A 19,289-nucleotide genomic window follows, 5' to 3' on the forward strand; every position below is an offset into this window, starting at 1 on the left:
TAAAATTTCATGAAGAGGAACTGATTTGGAAAAGAATTTCTAAAAAGCTTCCTTAAGGAGGCAATAATGCAAAAACGTTGAGAAATACTCTCTTAAAACCACACTCTGCTGTCTCAGTGGAACCTGAAGTTCCAAAAGCACGTTACTGATGCACTACTTTATCAGTGTCATCCTTTTATCCAAAACTCACCTTGAGCCTGCATGCGTGTTCTCACCAAAGCCAAGGGGTAGCTGGCCAGCTGACCACAGGTGCTGGATAAGGCACCACATCCCAGCAGCACCACGACTCCAGGGTTTACAGAGTCTTTGGCAAAATTATCTAGCCAATGGGACTTCAAGAGCTGCCAGAGAAGCAGAAAAGAAGAAAAATAATAAACAACTAACTTTACAACTGCTTTCACTCAACATGAATGTTCTCACAGCTACTCTCATCCTTATGAGACAGGACACATTTCTGCAAGATTGGGCGGCACAGCCACTGTAGGAAGCAGCAGCTCTGTAGAGAGGTGGGGAAGCCACAGGGGATTCAAAACATGAGAGGTGTGACTGGGTGCTCATCTTCTTCTAACTAAATGTGAAGATCAACAGCACACCAGACTAGGATCTAAACATTTCCTACGGTGCTTATCAATGAAAATAATATAATACTACAAACTGCATCTAATTTTGTACTTTACACATACGTTATTTCATTCAGCCCTTCTACAAGAGCTCTGAGGTGGAGCTATTCTTCTGATTTTAGAAATGACGAAAATTAGTCTCAGTGGGGTTTTCTAAACAAGGGTGCTGAATCAAGTATATGGATCCTCAGGCTATGCTTCTTCCCTATTATCCTAGGTCTTTGTGTTTCCATTAGAAGGCAATTAATTGAGAGAAATGTATAATCTACTTTTTAAATAAAAAATATCTGAAGTATTAAAATATATGCTAATATGTGGGGGAAATTATATACTAGTTTAAATATTTTAAGATAAAATGTAACTGCATACTTGGACCTTACAATTATATAACAAGAAAATCTCTATAAATTTGAAAACAAAGATTATATTTAAGTGTCTTATTTAAGGTCCATTTAGTACTGTAATATGACAAGAAAAAGTCAATAAGGCTAAAGACAACCATGTCTGAACTACAAACATGAGAAAAGAAAAGTGATTCACTAGAAACTAAGCAACTATTTACACTATTAACACCAGAATGGGGGGGGGGGGAGGTAGGAAAATGCACTTTTAAAACAATTAATTTAAAATCCTATAAAATATACATGATCCTGTAAGTCCTCTCTGTGTGTCCCATAATCATTTTCTTCTACATCCTAGGATCCATTATCATTCCTTGCCTCTCAGATCTCACTATATTTTTCTTACTTATTCATTTTATTTATTTTTGTCTCCCCCTCTTTATTGGCTTTGTACCCCTCAATTTATAGATATTCTCAAAATTCTATCACCTTATGAAGGTTCTCTGGCAACATCAAGGTCATAACAGTGGGGTCCTGATCCAATAGGATTAGTGTCTTTATAGGAAGAAATAACAGAGAATTCATTCACTCAACTCTCTCTCCCTCTCCCTCTGGGAACAAAGCAAGAAGGGAGCTGTCTGCAAGCCAGTAAGAGAGCCTCACCTCAAACCAAATCAGCCAGAACCCTGATCTTGGACTTCTAGCCTCCAGAACTGTGAAAAAGTAAATTTCTTTTGTTTAACCCTCCCAGTCTCTGGTATTTTGTTATGGTAGCCCAAACATACTAATACACTACCCAAAGGAAACCGCAAATTCAATGTAATCCCTATTCAAATTTCAATGACACAGTTTGAAGAAATAGAAAAAAAATGCAAATAGAATCTTAAGGGACCCCACCTAACCAAAATAACCTTGAAATAGAACAAAGTTGGAGACCTCACACTTCCTGATTTCAATGTATATTACAAAGCAACAGCAATCAAGATAATGTGGTGCTAGCATAAAGACAGATACATCGAATAATGGAACAAAATAGAGAGCTCAGAAATAAATTCTTGAATACATGGGCGCATGATCTTCAACAGAGGTGACAAGACCCCACATTGGGCAAAGGATAGTCTCTTCAACAAATGGTGCTGGGGGGACTTCCCTGGCAGTCCAGTGGTTAAGACTCTGTGCTTCCACTGCAGGGGGCACGGGTTCGATCCCTGGTCGGGGAACTAAGATCCCACATGCTGTGCAGTGGGGCCAAAAATTAATAAACAAAAATGGTGCTGGGAAAACTGGATACCCACAGGCAAAAGAATGAAGTTGGATCCTTATCTTACAACATATACAAAAAACTAACTCAGAATAAATCCAGGGCTGAAACATAAGACCTAATACTATAAATTTCCTAGGAGAAAACACAGGATAAAAGCTTTAGGACCTTGGCTTTGGCAACAATTTCTTGGATATGATCCCAAAAGCACAGGCAAAAAAGCAAAAATAGACAAATGGATTTCATCACCTTAAAAACTTCTGTGAAGCAAAGAAAACAACCAATAGAGTGAAAAGGTGACCTACGGAATGGGAGAATATATTTGTAAACCATATATCTGATAAGGATTTAATATCCAAAATAAATAAATAACTCCTACAATTAAACAACAATAAAAAATAACCTAATTAAAGAATGGGCAAAGGACTTGAATAGACATTTCTCCAAAGAAGATAAATAAATGGACAACAAGCATATGAAAAGATGTTCAACATCACTTATCAGAGAAATGCAAGTCAAAAGCACAATGAGATATTGTCTCACATCTGTTAGGATGGGCACTATCAAAAAACAAAACCCAGAAACTAACAAATATTAACAAGGATGAATGAAAACGCACTGTTAGCGGGAATGAAAAATGGTGCAGCTTCTATAGAAAACAGTTTGTTCCTCAAAAAGCTCAACACAGAATTACCATATGACCCAGCAATTCTGTATACTGATAGGTATACACCCAAAGGAACTGAAAGCACAGACTTGAAGAGAGATCAATACTTGTATCCCTTTGTCCCAAGAGGTGAAAGTATCCTTGAAATTAATTCAACCCCTCAACAACTGATGGCATTCCAAGCTCCTCAACCCTATCAGCAGGTTTTGCCCTTAAGACAAGCTTGGAAGGTAACATAGACTTAAAACTCAAGAACGTCCCTGAGAGACTCGGCAAAATCCACAACCCACGTTGGGCAGGCTCATTTGGCTCCCTCAATTAAAATTCAAATTGACCGCAGTCAGCCTCTTCCTAACATTAAACAATATTCTTTAAATCTTGAGACCTTAGCAGGAATTAAACCAATCATAGAGGAATACAAAACACAACACCTCATAGTCCCCTACACTAGTCTCTGTAATACACCCATTCTCCTCATTAAGAAACTCCACAAAAGAGGATGGAGATTTGTCCAAGATTTGAGGGCTATTAATAACACTGTCGCATGGCTTCCGGGAAGATGGCGGAAGAGTAAGATGCGGAGATCACCTTCCTCCCCACAGATACACCAGAAATACATCTACACGTGGAACAACTCCTACAGAACACCTACTGAACGCTGGCAGAAGACCTCAGACCTCCCAAAAGGTAAGAAACCCCCCACTTACCTGGGTAGGGCAAAAGAAAAAAGAATAAACAGAGACAAAAGGATAGGGATGGGACCTGCACCAGTGAGAGGGAGCTGTGAAGGAGGAAAGGTTTCCACACACTAGGAAGCCCCTTCGCGGGTGGAGACTGCGGGTAGCAGAAGGGGAAGCTTCGGGGCCGCGGAGGAGAGCACAGCAACAGGGGTGTGGAGGGCAAAGCGGAGAGATTCCCGCACAGAGGATCGGTGCCGACCGGCACTCACCAGCCCGAGAGGCTTGTCTGCTCACCCGCCAGGGCGGGTGGGGCTGGGAGTTGAGGCTCGGGCTTCGGTCGGAGCGCCGGGAGAGGACTGGGGTTCGCGGCGTGAACACAGCCTGCAGGGGGTTAGTGCACCACGGCTGGCCGGGAGGGAGTCCAGGGAAAAGTCTGGACCTGCCGAACAGGCAAGAGACTTTTTCTTTCCTCTGTTTCCTGGTGCGCGAGGAGAGGGGATTAAGAGCGCTGCTTAAAGGAGTTCCAGAGACAGGCGCGAGCTGCGGCTAAGAGCACGGACCCGAGACGGGCATGAGACGCTAAGGCTGCTGCTGCCGCCACCAAGAAGCCTGTGTGCGAGCACAGGTCACTATCCACACCCCGCTTCCGGGGAGCCTGTGCAGCCCGCCACTGCCAGGGTCCCGGGATCCAGGGACAACTTCCCCGGGAGAACGCACGGCACGCCTCCGGCTGGTGCAACATCACGCTGGCCTCTGCCGCCGCAGGCCCGCCCCGCACACAGTGCCTCTCCCTCCCCCCCGGCCTGAGGGAGCCAGAGCCCCCAATCAGTGGCTCCTTTAACCCCGTCCTGTCTGAGACAAGAACAGATGCCCTCCAGCGACCTACACGCAGAGGCAGGGCCAAATCCAAAGCTGAGTCCCGGGAGCTGTGCGAACAAAGAAGAGAAAGGGAAATCTCTCGAAGCAGCGGATTAAAGCTCCACAATCAACTTGATGTACCCTGCATCTGTGGAATACATGAATAGACAACGAATCATCCCAAATTAAGGAGGTGGACTTTCAGAGCAAGATTTATGATTTTTTCCCCTTTTCCTCTTTTTGTGAATGTGTATGTGTATGCTTCTGTGTGAGATTTTGTCTGTATAGCTTTGCTTCCACCATTTGTCCTACAGTTCTATCCATCCGTGTTTTTTTTCTTTTTTTAATTTTTTTCTTAATAATTACTATTTATTTTAATAATTTTATTTTACTTTATCTTCTTTCTTTCCTTACTTCCCTCCTTTAGACAATGAATCATCCCAAATTGAGGAGGTGGACTTTTAGAGCAAGATTTATGATTTTCTCCCCTTTTCCTTTTTTGTGAGTGTGTATGTGTATGCTTCTGTGTGAGATTTTGTCTGTATAGCTTTGCTTCCACCATTTGTCCTACGGTTCTATCTGTCTCTTTTTTTTTTGTCTTAATAATTATTTTTTTACTTTAATAACTTTATTATATTTTATCTTATTTTATTTTACTTTATCTTCTTTCTTTCTTTTTTCCTTCCTTCCCTCCTTCCTTCCTTCCTCCCTCCCTCCTTTATTTCTTTCTTTTCTATCTTTCTTTCTTTCTACTTCTACTAATTCTTTCTTTCTACTTTTTCTCCCTTTTATTCTGAGCCGTGTGGATGAAAAGCTCTTGGTGCTCCAGCCAGGAGGCAGGGCTCTGCCTCTGAGGTGGGAGAGCCAACTTCAGGACACTGGTCCACAAGAGACCTCCCAGCTCCACGTAATATCAAATGGCGAAAATCTCCCAGAGATCTCCATCTCAACACAAGCACCCAGCTTCACACAACGACCAGCAAGCTACAGTGCTGGACATCCTATGACAAACAGCTAGCAAGACAGGAACACAACCCCACCCATTATCAAAGAGGCTGCCTAAAATCATAAGAAGTCCACAGACACCCCAAAACACACCACCAGACGTGGACCTGCCCACCAGAAAGACAAGATCCAGCCTCATCCACCAGAACATAGGCACTAGTCCCCTCCACCAGGAAGCCTACACAACCCACTGAACCAACCTTAGCCACTGGGGACAGACACCAAAAACAACGGGAACTACGAACCTGCAGCCTGCAAAAAGGAGACCCCAAACACAGTAAGATAAGCAAAATGAGAAGACAGAAAATAACACAGCAGATTAAGGAGCAAGATAAAAATGCACCAGACCTAACAAATGAAGAGGAAATAGGCAGTCTACCTGAAAAATAATTCAGAATAATGATAGTAAAAATAATCCAAAAGCTTGGAAATAGAATAGACAAAATGGAAGAAACATTTAAAAAGGACCTAGAAGAACTAAAGATGAAACAAACAATGATGAACAACACAATAAATGAAATGAAAAATACTCTAGATGGGATCAATAGCAGAATAACTGAGGCAGAAAAATGGATAAGTGACCTGGAGGATAAAATAGTGGAAATAACTACTGCAGAGCAGAATAAAGAAAAAAGAATGAAAAGAACTGAGGACAGTCTCAGAGACCTCTGGGACAATATTAAACACACCAACATTCGAATTATAGGGGTTCCAGAAGAAGAAGAGAAAAAGAAAGGGACTGAGAAAATATTTGAAGAGATTATAGTTGAAAATTCCCTAATATGGGAAAGGAAATAGTTAATCAAGTTCAGGAAGCATAGAGAGTCCCATACAGGATAAATCCAAGGAGAAACACACCAAGACACATATTAATCAAACTACCAAAAATTAAATACAAAGAAAACATATTAAAAGCAGCAAGGGAAAAACAACAAATAACACACAAGGGAATCCCCATAAGGTTAACAGCTGATCTTCAGCAGAAACTCTGCAAGCCAGAAGGGACTGGCAGGACATATTTAAAGTGATGAAGGAGAAAAACCTGCTACCAAGATCACTCTACCCAGCAAGGATCTCATTCAGATTTGATGGAGAAATTAAAACCTTTTCAGATAAGCAAAAGCTGAGAGAGTTCAGCACCACCAAAACAGCTTTACAACAACTGCTAAAGGATCTTCTCTAGGCAAGAAACACAAGAGAAGGAAAAGACCTACAATAACGAACCCAAAACAATTAAGAAAATGGGAATAGCAACATACATATCAAAAATTACCTTAAATGTAAATGGACTAAATGCTCCCACCAAAAGACACAGATTGGCCGAATGGATACAAAAACAAGACCCATATATATGCTGTCTACAAGAGACCCACTTGAGACCTAGAGACACATACAGACTGAAAGTAAGGGGATGAAAAAAGATATTCCATGCAAATGGAAACCAAAAGAAAGCAGGAGTAGCAATTCTCATATCAGGCAAAATAGACTTTAAAATAGAGACTATTAGAAGAGACAAAGAAGGACACTACATAATGATCAAGGGATCGATCCAAGAAGCAGATATAACAATTGTAAATACTTATGCACCCAACATAGGAGCACCTCAATACATAAGGCAAATACTAACAGCCATAAAAGGGGAAATCGACAGTAACACATTCATAGTAGGGGATTTTAACACCCCACTTTCACCAATGGACAGATCATCCAAAATGAAAATAAATAAGGAAACACAAGCTTTAAATGATACATTAAACAAGATGGACTTAATTGATATTTATAGGACATTCCATTCAAAAACAACAGAATAGATCATGTCTTGGGTCACAAATCAAGCCTTGGTAAATTTAAGAAAATTGAAATTGTATCAAGTATCTTTTCTGACCACAACACTATGAGACTAGATATCAATTACAGGAAAAGGTCTGTAAAAAATACAAACACATGGAGGCTAAACAATACACTACTTAATAACGAAGTGATCACTGAAGAAATCAAAGAGGAAATCAAAAAATACCTAGAAACAAATGACAATGGAGACACAACGACCCAAAACCTATGGGATGCAGCAAAAGCAGTTCTAAGAGGGAAGTTTATAGAAATACAATCCTACCTCAAGAAACAGGAAACATCTCGAATAAACAACCTGACCTTGCACCTAAAGCAATTAGAGAAAGAAGAACAAAAAAACCCCAAAGCTAGCAGAAGGAAAGAAATCATAAATATCAGATCAGAAATAAACGAAAAAGAAATGAAGGAAACGATGGCAAAGATCAATAAAACTAAAAGCTGGTTCTTTGAGAAGATAAACAAAATTGATAAACCATTAGCCAGACTCATCAAGAAAAAAAGGGAGAAGACTCAAGTCAATAGAATTAGAAATGATAAAGGAGAAGTAACAACGGACACTGCAGAAATACAAAAGATCATGAGAGATTACTACAAGCAACTCTATGCCAATAAAATGGACAACCTGGAAGAAATGGACAGATTCCTAGAAATGCACAACCTGCCAGGACTGATTCAGGAAGAAATAGAAAATATGAACAGACCAATCACAAGCACTGAAATTGAAACTGTGATTAAAAATCTTCCAACAAACAAAAGTCCAGGACCAGATGGCTTCACAGGCGAATTCTATCAAACATTTAGAGAAGAGCTAACATCTATCCTTCTCAAACTCTTCCAAAATATAACAGAGGGAGGAACACTCTCAAACTCATTCTACGAGGCCACCATCACCCTGATACCAAAACCAGACAAGGATGTCACAAAGAAAGAAAACTACAGGCCAATATCACTGATGAACATAGATGCAAAAATCCTCAACAAAATACTAGCAAACAGAATCCAACAGCACATTAAAAGGATCATATACCATGATCAAGTGGGGTTTATTCCAGGAATGCAAGGATTCTTCAATATACGCAAATCAATCAACGTGATACACCATATTAACAAATTGAAGGAGAAAAACCATATGATCATCTCAATAGATGCAGAGAAAGCTTTCGACAAAATTCAACACCCATTTATGATAAAAACCCTGCAGAAAGTAGGCATAGAGGGAAATTTCCTCAACACAATAAAGGCCATATATGACAAACCCACAGCCAACATTGTCCTCAATGGTGAAAAACTGAAAGCATTTCCACTAAGATCAGGAACAAGACAAGGTTGCCCACTCTCACCACTCTTATTCAACATAGTTTTGGAAGTTTTAGCACAGCAATCAGAGAAGAAAAGGAAATAAAAGGAATCCAAGTCGGAAAAGAAGTAAAGCTGTCACTGTTTGCAGATGACATGATACTATACATAGAGAATCCTAAAACTACCAGAAAACTACTAGAGCTAATCAATGAATGTGGTAAAGTAGCAGGATACAAAATTATTGCACAGAAATCTCTGGCATTCCTATACACTAATGATGAAAAATCTGAAAGTGAAATCAAGAAAACACTCCCATTTACCATTGCAACAAAAAGAATAAAATATCTAGGAATAAACCTATGTAGGGAGACAAAAGACCTGTATGCAGAAAATTATAAGACACTGATGAAAGAAATTAAAGATGATACAAATAGATGGAGAGATATACCATGTTCTTGGATTGGAAGAATCAACATTGTGAAAATGACTCTACTACCCAAAGCAATCTACAGATTCAATGCAATCCCTATCAAACTACCACTGGCATTTTTCACAGAACTAGAACAAAAAATCTCACAATTTGTGTGGAAACACAAAAGACCCCGAATAGCCAAAGCAATCTTGAGAACGAAAAACGGAGCTGGAGGAATCAGGCTCCCTGACTTCAGACTATACTACAAAGCTACAGTAATCAAGACAGTATGGTACTGGCACAAAAACAGAAAGATAGATCAATGGAACAGGATAGAAAGCCCAGAGATACACCCACGCACATATGGTCACCTTATCTTTGATAAAGGAGGCAGGAATGTACAGTGGAGAAAGGACAGCCTCTTCAATAAGTGGTGCTGGGAAAAATGGACAGGGCATGTAAAAGTATGAGATTAGATCATTCCCTAACACCATACACAAAAATAAGCTCAAAATGGATTAAAGACCTAAATGTAAAGCCAGAAACTATCAAACTCTTAGAGGAAAACATAGGCAGAACACTCTATGACATAAATCACAGCAAGATCCTTTTTGACCCACCTCCTAGACAAATGGAAATAAAACCAAAAATAAACAAATGGGACCTAATGAAACTTCAAAGCTTTTGCACAGCAAAGGAAACCATAAACAAGACCACAAGACAGCCCTCAGAGTGGGAGAAAATATTTGCAAATGAAGCGACTGACAAAGGATTAATCTCCAAAATTTATAAGCAGCTCATGCAGCTCAATAACATAAAAACAAACAACCCAATCCAAAAATGGGCAGAAGACCTAAATAGACATTTCTCCAAAGAAGATATACAGACTGCCAACAAACACATGAAAGAATACTCAAAATCATTAATCATTAGAGAAATGCAAATCAAAACTACAATGAGATATCATCTCACACCAGTCAGAATGGGCATCATCAAAAAATCTAGAAACAATAAATGCTGGAGAGGGTGTGGAGAAAAGGGAACCCTCTTGCACTGTTGGTGGGAATGTAAATTGATACAGCCACTGTGGAGAACAGTATGGAGGTTCCTTAAAAAACTACAAATAGAACTACCATATGACCCAGCAATCCCACTACTGGGCATATACCCTGAGAAAACTATAATTCAAAGAGTCATGTACCAAAATGTTCATTGCAGCTCTATTTACAATAGCCCGGAGATGGCAACAACCTAAGCGTCCATCATGGGATGAATGGATAAAGAAGATGTGGCACATATATACAATGGAATATTATTCACCCATAAAAAGAAACGAAATTGAGCTATTTGTAATGAGGTGGATAGACCTAGAGTCTGTCATACAGAGTGAAGTAAGTCAGAAAGAGAAAGACAAATACCATATGCTAACACATATATATGGAATTTAAGGGAAAAAAACGTCATGAAGAACCTAGGGGTAAGACAGGAATAAAGACACAGACCTACTAGAGAATGGACTTGAGGACATGGGAAGGGGGAATTTTAAGCTGTGACAAAGTGAGAGAGAGGCATGGACATATATACACTACCAAACGTAAGGTAGATAGCTAGTGGGAAGCAGCCGCATAGCACAGGGAGATCAGCTCGGTGCTTTGTGACTGCCTGGAGGGGTGGGATAGGGAGGGTGGGAGGGAGGGAGACGCAAGAGGGAAGAGATATGGGAACATATGTATATGTATAACTGATTCACTTTGTTATAAAGTAGAAACTAACACACCATTGTAAAACAATTATACTCCAATAAAGATGTAAAAGATAAAATAAAATAAAAAAAATAACATTGTTATCAATCATCATCCAGTTGCCCTTAACCCTCATACCCTTTTAATGGCAATACCTACAGAGAATAAATTTTTCACTATAACTGACCTCTGTAGCACCTTTTTCAGCATCTCTGTGGATTGTGAAAGTCAAATTTTATTTGCTTTCATGTGGGAAGGACAATACATCTGAACTGTCATGCCACAAGTCTAGACTAAAAGCCCTTCCTACTTTTTACAGATCCTAAAAGCAGATTTAGCAGGTGTCATTTTTCTGTAAGTGTCCATCCTTTTCAATAGGTTGATGACCTTCTTTGCTTGTCTTCCAACGGGGCAAGTGAGCAAGATAGCATCCATCTCCCCAGGCTGTTAGCAACTAAAGGTCATAAAGGTCTCTAAAGAGAAATTACAACTTATTCAAACACAGGTCATATACCTAGGACCCTTGATCTCGGATTAAGGACTCCTTTAAGACCCTAATAGGATTCAAAGTGTCTTAAATTTCCCATAGCCACAGACCAAAAGACAACTTTAAAGATATTTCGGGCTGACTGGATACTACAGAAACTGGATACTTAATTTTTTAGTTGCCCAGCCTCTCAAAGCTTAAAGACCAGATCCTTTAGAGTGGGAAGAAAACGTCTTTAGGGCTCCAGAACCTGAAAAGTGGACTCTGCAGTCCCCTGCTTTACGACATACTAATTATTAGCTTCCCCTTTTCCACTCCATGTTCGAAAGAAGAGAAATGGCTTAGGAGCGCTTACTCAAAGGCACAGAGGTCAACACCAACCCCTTGGATATTACACTCAACAATCAGACCTGTAGCCAGAGGCCTTCCTCCAGCATGAGAGCTATTTCAGCAGCAACAGCCCTTACAGCATCAACTGAGGAAATAGTTACGGGCTCTCCACTCACCATCTATGTTCCCCCATGTGGTAGGAGGCTTGCACAATTCTCATCACACTCAACACCTTCCTGCAAGCTGTCTTACCCCGCATGAAATTTCATTACTGACTTCTCACACAACCCTTTCCCGCTACAACAACTTCAACCCTGCAACCCTTCTCCCTTTACTTAGTGACAAAACTCCTCATGACTGTCTGACCCTGACTGATCAGTTATTAACCCTTAGAGCTGACTTACAAGAAACCCCTGTTGCTAACATTGAGATTTCATGGCTTACTGATGGTTCTTGTTTGAAAAACGGCAAAGGAAAATACTGTACTGGGTATGCAATCATCTGCTCCTTTGAAGTAACTGAGGCAGCTCCACTGCTGACCGCTACTTCAGCCCAGCAGGCAGAACTCCATGGTTTAACTAGAGATTGCACCCTAGCAGAAGGTAGAACTGTGAATACCTGTACAGATTGTCGCTTTGCCTTTACGGTAGCTGATGACTTTGGCATGCTTTAGAAACCAAGAGGATTCTTAACCTCAGGGGGAAGCCAGATTAAGAATGAAAATTGGGTCAATAAATCATTGGAATCGATCCAATTTCCACCTGTCCTAGCCATCATTAGGGTACCTGGGCATCCAAAATTAAATTCAGATGAAACCAAAAGAAATAACTTGGCTAATCAGGCCACAAGGACAACTGCCTTACAAGCCACCAAATCTCCTAGGAGTCATTTCCTGTGCCTCCCTGTTGCCCAGTGGTCTAACCCTATGACACTGACTCCTTGAAATAACCACTGGAAATTAAAAATTCCCCCCCAACATGGGACATGACTTTCTGGGACAGGTCCATCCCAGCAATGTGAGACAAAGCAAATCTGTAAGTTGATTGGCAATGCTTTTAGAGAATGATCTTGATCAAAAGAGGGATATGTGACATAAGATGGAGTCACTTATGTCAAGGGGTTTTAAAATGAAGCTGCAAGGCCACTCAAGAGGTGGACCTTATGCCTGTCTCACCAGGTGGAACCATAAACATATGAACTGGGCCACACCACAGATAGTCCAAGAACTCTGCAAGAACACCTGCAACTTGTCACAGTAATGAACTCTTACCTCCCTCTAATGATAGCCTTAGCAATCAATCATGTTTAGTCAACTAGGTTCTGCCTTCAGCTCCAACTAAAATTCTTTGTAATGCAAACCTCCCTTCTTTACCATTAAAAACCCCTGACTTGGGCTTCCCTGGTGGCGCAGTGGGTGAGAGTCCGCCTGCCGATGCAGGGGACACGGGTTTGTGCCCTGGTCCAGGACGATCCCACATGCCGCAGAGCAGCTGGGCCTGTGAGCCATGGCCGCTGAGCCTGCGCGTCCATAGCCTGTGCTCCGCAACGGGAAAGGCCACAACGGTGAGAGGCCCACGTACCGCAAAAAAACAAAGAAAAAACCCCCCAGAAAACCCCTAACTTTTATTCCCTAACAGACACTGTTCAGATTGATACGCAAATCTGTGTGTACTGAATTGCAATTCTTTGATCCCAAATAAATGCACTGTGTTTGATTATTGCCTCCTAGGTTTCTTCAGGTTGACAAGTACAAGGAATGAATCTGTACTACCCACATCAGTCTCTTGGTTTTATCAATGTTAAATTTTAACAAACCAAAGAAAATGTGCTATTTTTGCTTATTTTTCTCTCCTCAAAAAAATCCCTAATATCATCTGCTAAGCTGAACAACTGTATCTGTAATAACCTTTTTTTTTAATTGAAGTACAGTGAATTTACAATGTTTTATTAGCTTCAGGTATACAGCAAAGTGATTCAGTTATACATTCTTGTTTTCAGATTCTTTTCCATTATAGGTTATTACAAGACATTGAATATAGTTCCCTGTGCTATACAGTAGGTCCTTGTTGTTAACTATTTTATACATAGTGGTATGTATATGTTAACCCCAAACTCCTAATTTATCCCTCCCACTCCCACTCTCCCCTCTGGCAACTATAAGTTTGTTTTCTATGTCTGTGAGTCTATTTCTGTTTTGTAAATAAGTTCATTTATATCATTTTTTTAGGTTCCACATATAAGTGATATCATATGATATTTGTCTTTCTGTCTTTCACATAATATGATAATCTCTAGTTCTATCCATGTTGCTGTAAATAGCATTATTTCATTCTTTTTTATGGCTGAGTAATATTCCATTGTGTATAAATACATCTTCTTTATCTATTCATCTGTTGATGGACACTTAGGTTAACTTCCACGTCTTAGGTATTGCAAACAGTGCTGCTATGAACACTGGGGTGCATGTATCTTTTCAAATTAGAGTTTGCTCTGGATATACGCCCAGGAGTGGGATTTCTCGATCATATGGCAGTTCTATTTTAATTTGGCAAGGAACCTCACTACTGTTCTCCATAGTGGCTGTGCTAATTTACATTCCCACCAACAGTACAGAAGGGTTCCCTTTCCTCCACACCATTATTATTCCTTTTCTCCACAGCATTTATTATTTGTAGACTTTTTAATGATGGCCATTCTGACTGGTGTGAGGTGATACCTCATTATAATTTTGATGTGCATTTCTCTAGTAATTAGCGATATCAAGCATCTTTTCATGTGCCTGTTGGCCATCTGTATGTCTTCTTTGGAGAAATGTCTATTTAGGACTTCTACCCATTTTTTGATTGGGTTGTCCTTTTGATATTAAGCTATTTGTGTATTTTGGAAATTAATCCCTTGTTGGTAGCATCGTTTGCAAATACTTTATCCCAGTCCATAGGTTGTCTTTTTGTTTTGTTTATGGTTTTCTTTGTTGTGCAAAAGATTTTAAGTTTAATTAGGTCCCACTTGTTTATTTTTGTTTTTATTTCCATTACTCTCGGAAACGGGTCCAAAAAAGTATTGCTGTGATTTATGTCAAAGAGTGTTCTGCCTATGTTTTCCTCTAAGAGTTTTATAGTATCCAGTCATACATTTAGGTCTTTAATCTATTTTGATTTAATTTGTGTATATGGTGCTAGAAAAGTGAACAACTATATCTGAATGTGAGAGTATTCTCTTCATTAATAAAAATAATTAACAGGGAAATCTAATACAAAAGTGACCACAGGCATATGGGGTCTCATATTCAAGGAACTTGAAAAGAAAGATAAAAGAACACACCCTTGAATCTACTTTTGGTCACAAACTGTTTCCTGGTACATATGTACCTCTCTATATAAAGTCAAATTCTAACAATGAGAACTATTTAACTACATTTTCAGATTCAAAAGATTGCTACAAACTCACCTCATACACAGCAAGATCTATACCTGCATAAGGTATGATGCCTAATAAATTGGGAACGTAACCTTTGTAAAAAGCTCCCATGCCTTCATGTTTCAAAATCTTCTTGGCACAATCAAACATCCCAGAGTATTGTCCAGTTTTGCCTACAGCCAGCCTGGTTTTCAGAACCTGGTTATGAAAGAATATAATGAGTATTATTATTCACATCAACGCTATCATCACAGAATTCAAAAGACGTAACTTTACAAAGAACAAATATCTAGCATATATTGTCACTCAAATGACTGTCCAGTTTGTTGATGTGTTCTCTCTCACAAATTATCTCTCCTAAGGGTCTAAGACCAGAGCCAAGAAGATCCCTTTTGCTGTAAAGATGATCTGAATTAGGGCAGTAGCAGAGGAAATAGAAGATAATCTATTGACATCTTAACAAAATTGTGATGTATTAGATATGGAGGGTGGGGAAAATGGTAGTGTAAAGGATGATCCCAGTGTTTCTAGCTTGGAACTTGGGATGGGGCCAGCAGAGAAGAGGGAAGGTGATGCTATTAACTGAGATGGAGGATATAAGAGGCAGCCTATGTATTGAGTTAGGATATTTTTTGAGGGGTGTGTGGAGTGATATGAACAATCATATTAAGATGCCTGCAAGGAAAGCTATATTAATATGCATACCACAAAGGTGAAAACTAACAGTATTTCTTAAGTCTTATCAGTTATTGAAAAACGCTTTGTCATATCAATAAAGATATCCACATCTACAATATTATTCTTGCTCTAAAGCAGGAGTTGGCAAACTTTTTCTATAAAGTAAATATTTTCGTCTTTGCAGGACTGAAATACCAGGTCTCTGTTGCATATTCTTTGGTATTGCTTTTTTGTTGTTGTTGTTGTTGTTAAACCACCTTAAAAAGGTAAAAATATAAAAACCATCCTTAGCTCAAGGGTTGTACAAAACAGTCCACAGGTCCATGGTTTGCTACGCTATGCTCTAATAAAAGGATGTCCAGTTAGATTACCACCAAATTCTAAGGTTCCATTATGAACTTTATGGTACAGAAACTCTTTGGAGAGGAATGGGTGCTATAATTCTTATCAACACTATGGGAGCCAGCCTCCAAGATGGCCCCCAACTATCCCTGCCTCCTGGTATTCACACCATGTGTAGTCCCCTTCCACACTCTACCAGGGGCGGTCTTTGTGACCAACAGAATAGAGCAGATGTGACCAAAGATTGCAGCTTCTATCTTGGGTGCTCTCTTTGATAACTGATTTGGAAAAACCAGCTACCATGTTGTGAGGATACTCAAGCATCCTATGGAGAGGACCCTGCAATAAGGAACTGATATCTTCAACCAACAGCCAGGAAAACCTGGCAACAAACACGTGAATAAGCTTGAAAACAGATCCATCCCCAGTTGAACCTTGCAGTGACTGCAGCCCTGGCTGACACCCTGCTATAGGCTGTGAGAAACCCTGAGCCAGAGGAACCCAGCTAAGCTACACCCAGGTTCCTGATCCACAGAAACCGTGAGATTATATATACTTGTTGTTTTAAACTGTTAATCTTGGGATAACTTGTTACACAGTAATAGATAATAATACAAACACCGTTAATGCAATCAGACTTCACAATGGTACTTACCTCCATAGGATAAATAAGTGTCTGTGCAGTTGCTCCAGCCATGGAACCAGAAACGAATCTCTCAAAGGTTCCTACTTTTTGTCCTTCCTCAGTAAGCAACTTCTTGTACTGTGTAAATAAAGTTTTAAATGCACATTAATACCTGCTACAGAATGAATTGTGTTCTTCCCCCCCCTTTCGCGTCCCCCCCCCCACAAATTCATATGTTGAAACTGTAACCTCCAATGTGATAGTATTTGGAGCTGGGGCCTTTGGGAGGTAATTATGGTTTGATCATGAGGTGGGGCCTCTTTCTCTTTCTCTCTTTCTTTCACACACATGCTCAGTCTCTCCCTCCTTCCTTCCCTATCCCTCACCCCTCTCTCTCTCTTCCCCCAACATGTATGCACCAAGGAAAGGCTATGTGAGCACACAGTGAGAGGGTGGCCATCTGCAAGCCAGGGAGAGAGCCCTCACTGGAAACTGAATTGGTCAGCACCGTGATGACAGACTCCCCAGCTCTAGAACTGTGAGAAATAAACTTCTGTTGTTTAAACAATCCAGCGTATGGTATTTTGTTATGGCAGGCCAAGCTAAGACAATACAAAAGTACAAATCAGCTCCTAGAAATCAATTGACAATATGATGTTTCTCAAAACGCACATTAATTATTAATTGTTAATGCACTGCATTAACAATATCTAACAGAAAAGCAAGGTTTGAATGCTAATACATTCAGTTTACTGGACAGTGATTTTCAAGTTAGAATTCCACAAAACACAGATGATCACAGAGGGGACCCGGTAGCTCCTTTGCTAAAACAGATTCATCACAACATTCTTCCTCAGATGCACAGGTTAATAAAGTGTTCACAGTTTTTAGATATTTTCCCCATAGTTTTCCTTTTTTTAAGATGAGTTTATTTTCACCAGTATAAGTAAAACTAATAAATAAGTGACAAATATTAACAAAACAACTTAGAAAAACAGTTTTTGTAGGTAATACATTTAACCATACTAACATCTCGACCCCAGAGCCCGCCTGGCCCACCAGTACTAAAGCAACCGACATGGCTGATCTGGCCAAAGGGGGAAATCTGGCACAAATGCAGCCGAAATACCGATAGGGCAGGATGTTAGCATCATGGGCTCCACAGTCAGGCAGACCTGGGCTTGAACCCTAGGTCTATGTGGCCCTGAGCAAGTTTATGAACATGTCCACATGCAGTTTCCTCATCTGTGATAACCCCAGTTTCACAGGGTTGTTGAAAGAATTTGATCAGATAATACACGTAACACAGCACAGTGCTGGGCAAATGGCAAATGTTCAGTAAATGTTATTGTTGTTGTTATTACTAATATATTCAATATTGTCTTTCTACAACTTGGAGAGAAAATCTCTGTCCAAACACAGACTGTGTTTATAAGCCAGGTAAACCAGATTCCTTCTCCTAGAAATGTGAGGTGGGTCTACAGGTATAATTAGGCACTGACACCTGAGGGAGAAATGGATAAAGCAATAGAGAAGCAGACGCATGGAGAAGGGACAGGTCAGTGAGGTTCCACTTTCTGCACTTCCTGAGGCTCCTCCCCTTAATGCCGCAGGCTCCTCCCCTTAATGCCGCAGGCACCTCCAGCCTCCTTCCCTGAGCCAGCCAGTCTCTGTTCCTGGGATCCAAAGAGCCCAATGCAAAAACACAGGAATACTTCCTCCTAGTAAAACTGTGTTTCTCTGCTCATGATAAAAATTAAATATATTATGATTTCACAAAGTTCCCCAAATAGCAGATATCTGCTTACCCCCAAAGAGCAATGTTTCCACAGGCTCCATTTCCTGAACTGCATCAGAATGTTAACCAAAACTCCCTTCTGCATAGGCCCTATTGATTTTCCTGCATGTCAGATTATCACCATCATTAAATATAATTTATTGAAAACCGTCCTGCGTATGAACAGGAACCTCAGAGACATCGTTTACATAGTGTACCCCCATCCCAAAAGCACCTATCAAAAGTATTCTTTAGTGATTGGTGAATAAATATTTAAAGTGTAGGGGTTTGGGGCCCCTGCACCCCAGAACATACAATGCACAAAGGTAAGAGTTGAGGACAGAGAGCCTGTACAGGGTTAGGCAAAGGGACAGGTGCTTAACACTATGTCACCAAGCTTAATTCCTACCCCAGAAAGGAGGTAACAGTCACAGAGACTTTAGGTGGCTTGCTCAAGGCCACAGAATTTGACTTTCTCAAAGATGACTTAGCTGTGCTCTCAAAGCCAGCCTAAAATCCTTTTCAGGATTTTAATTTTTCCTTCCTTTCTTTCTTTCTCTTTTTCTTCCTTCTTTTCTTTTCTTTTTTCTTTTCTTTTCTTTCCTTCTCTTCCTTCCTTCCTCCCTCCCTTCCTTTCTTTCTTACAATTTTCTTTATTTCTTTCTTTTTCTTTCTTTCCATCCATCCTATCTATCTCAACTCTCTCTCCATTTGTTTGAATACCATTTCAACCTTCTCCATTCTCCTCCAGCTTCCAATACCGCTTCCTCCCTCATTCTCAAAAAAAGTCCTTTCTTGGGAACTCAAGGAAGAACAGAGAGGCCACCAAGCAAGGATATCTTGGTATTCCTGCCCACTTCCCACAAAATCACCCACATCCACTTATATCTTTTTCTT

General features: G+C 40.1%; 1 protein-coding gene across 3 annotated transcripts in view; it reads right to left on the minus strand.

Moving 5' to 3' along the window:
- The window catches only part of SLC25A24 (solute carrier family 25 member 24), a 59,267-nt gene that overhangs the window by 3,159 nt on the left and 36,819 nt on the right, over positions 1-19,289 (minus strand). For all 3 annotated transcript variants that reach the window (XM_079913607.1, XM_079913608.1, XM_079913609.1), the window contains exons 7-9: positions 16,646-16,753; positions 15,001-15,168; positions 191-341 (exon numbers count right to left, since the gene is read on the minus strand). In XM_079913607.1, the coding sequence (XP_079769733.1) occupies positions 191-341; positions 15,001-15,168; positions 16,646-16,753 (427 nt within the window). The remainder of the gene's footprint in view (positions 1-190; positions 342-15,000; positions 15,169-16,645; positions 16,754-19,289) is intronic.

The sequence above is a fragment of the Stenella coeruleoalba genome (assembly GCF_951394435.1).
Source record: "Stenella coeruleoalba genome assembly, chromosome: 1".
Lineage (NCBI taxonomy): Eukaryota > Metazoa > Chordata > Mammalia > Artiodactyla > Delphinidae > Stenella > Stenella coeruleoalba.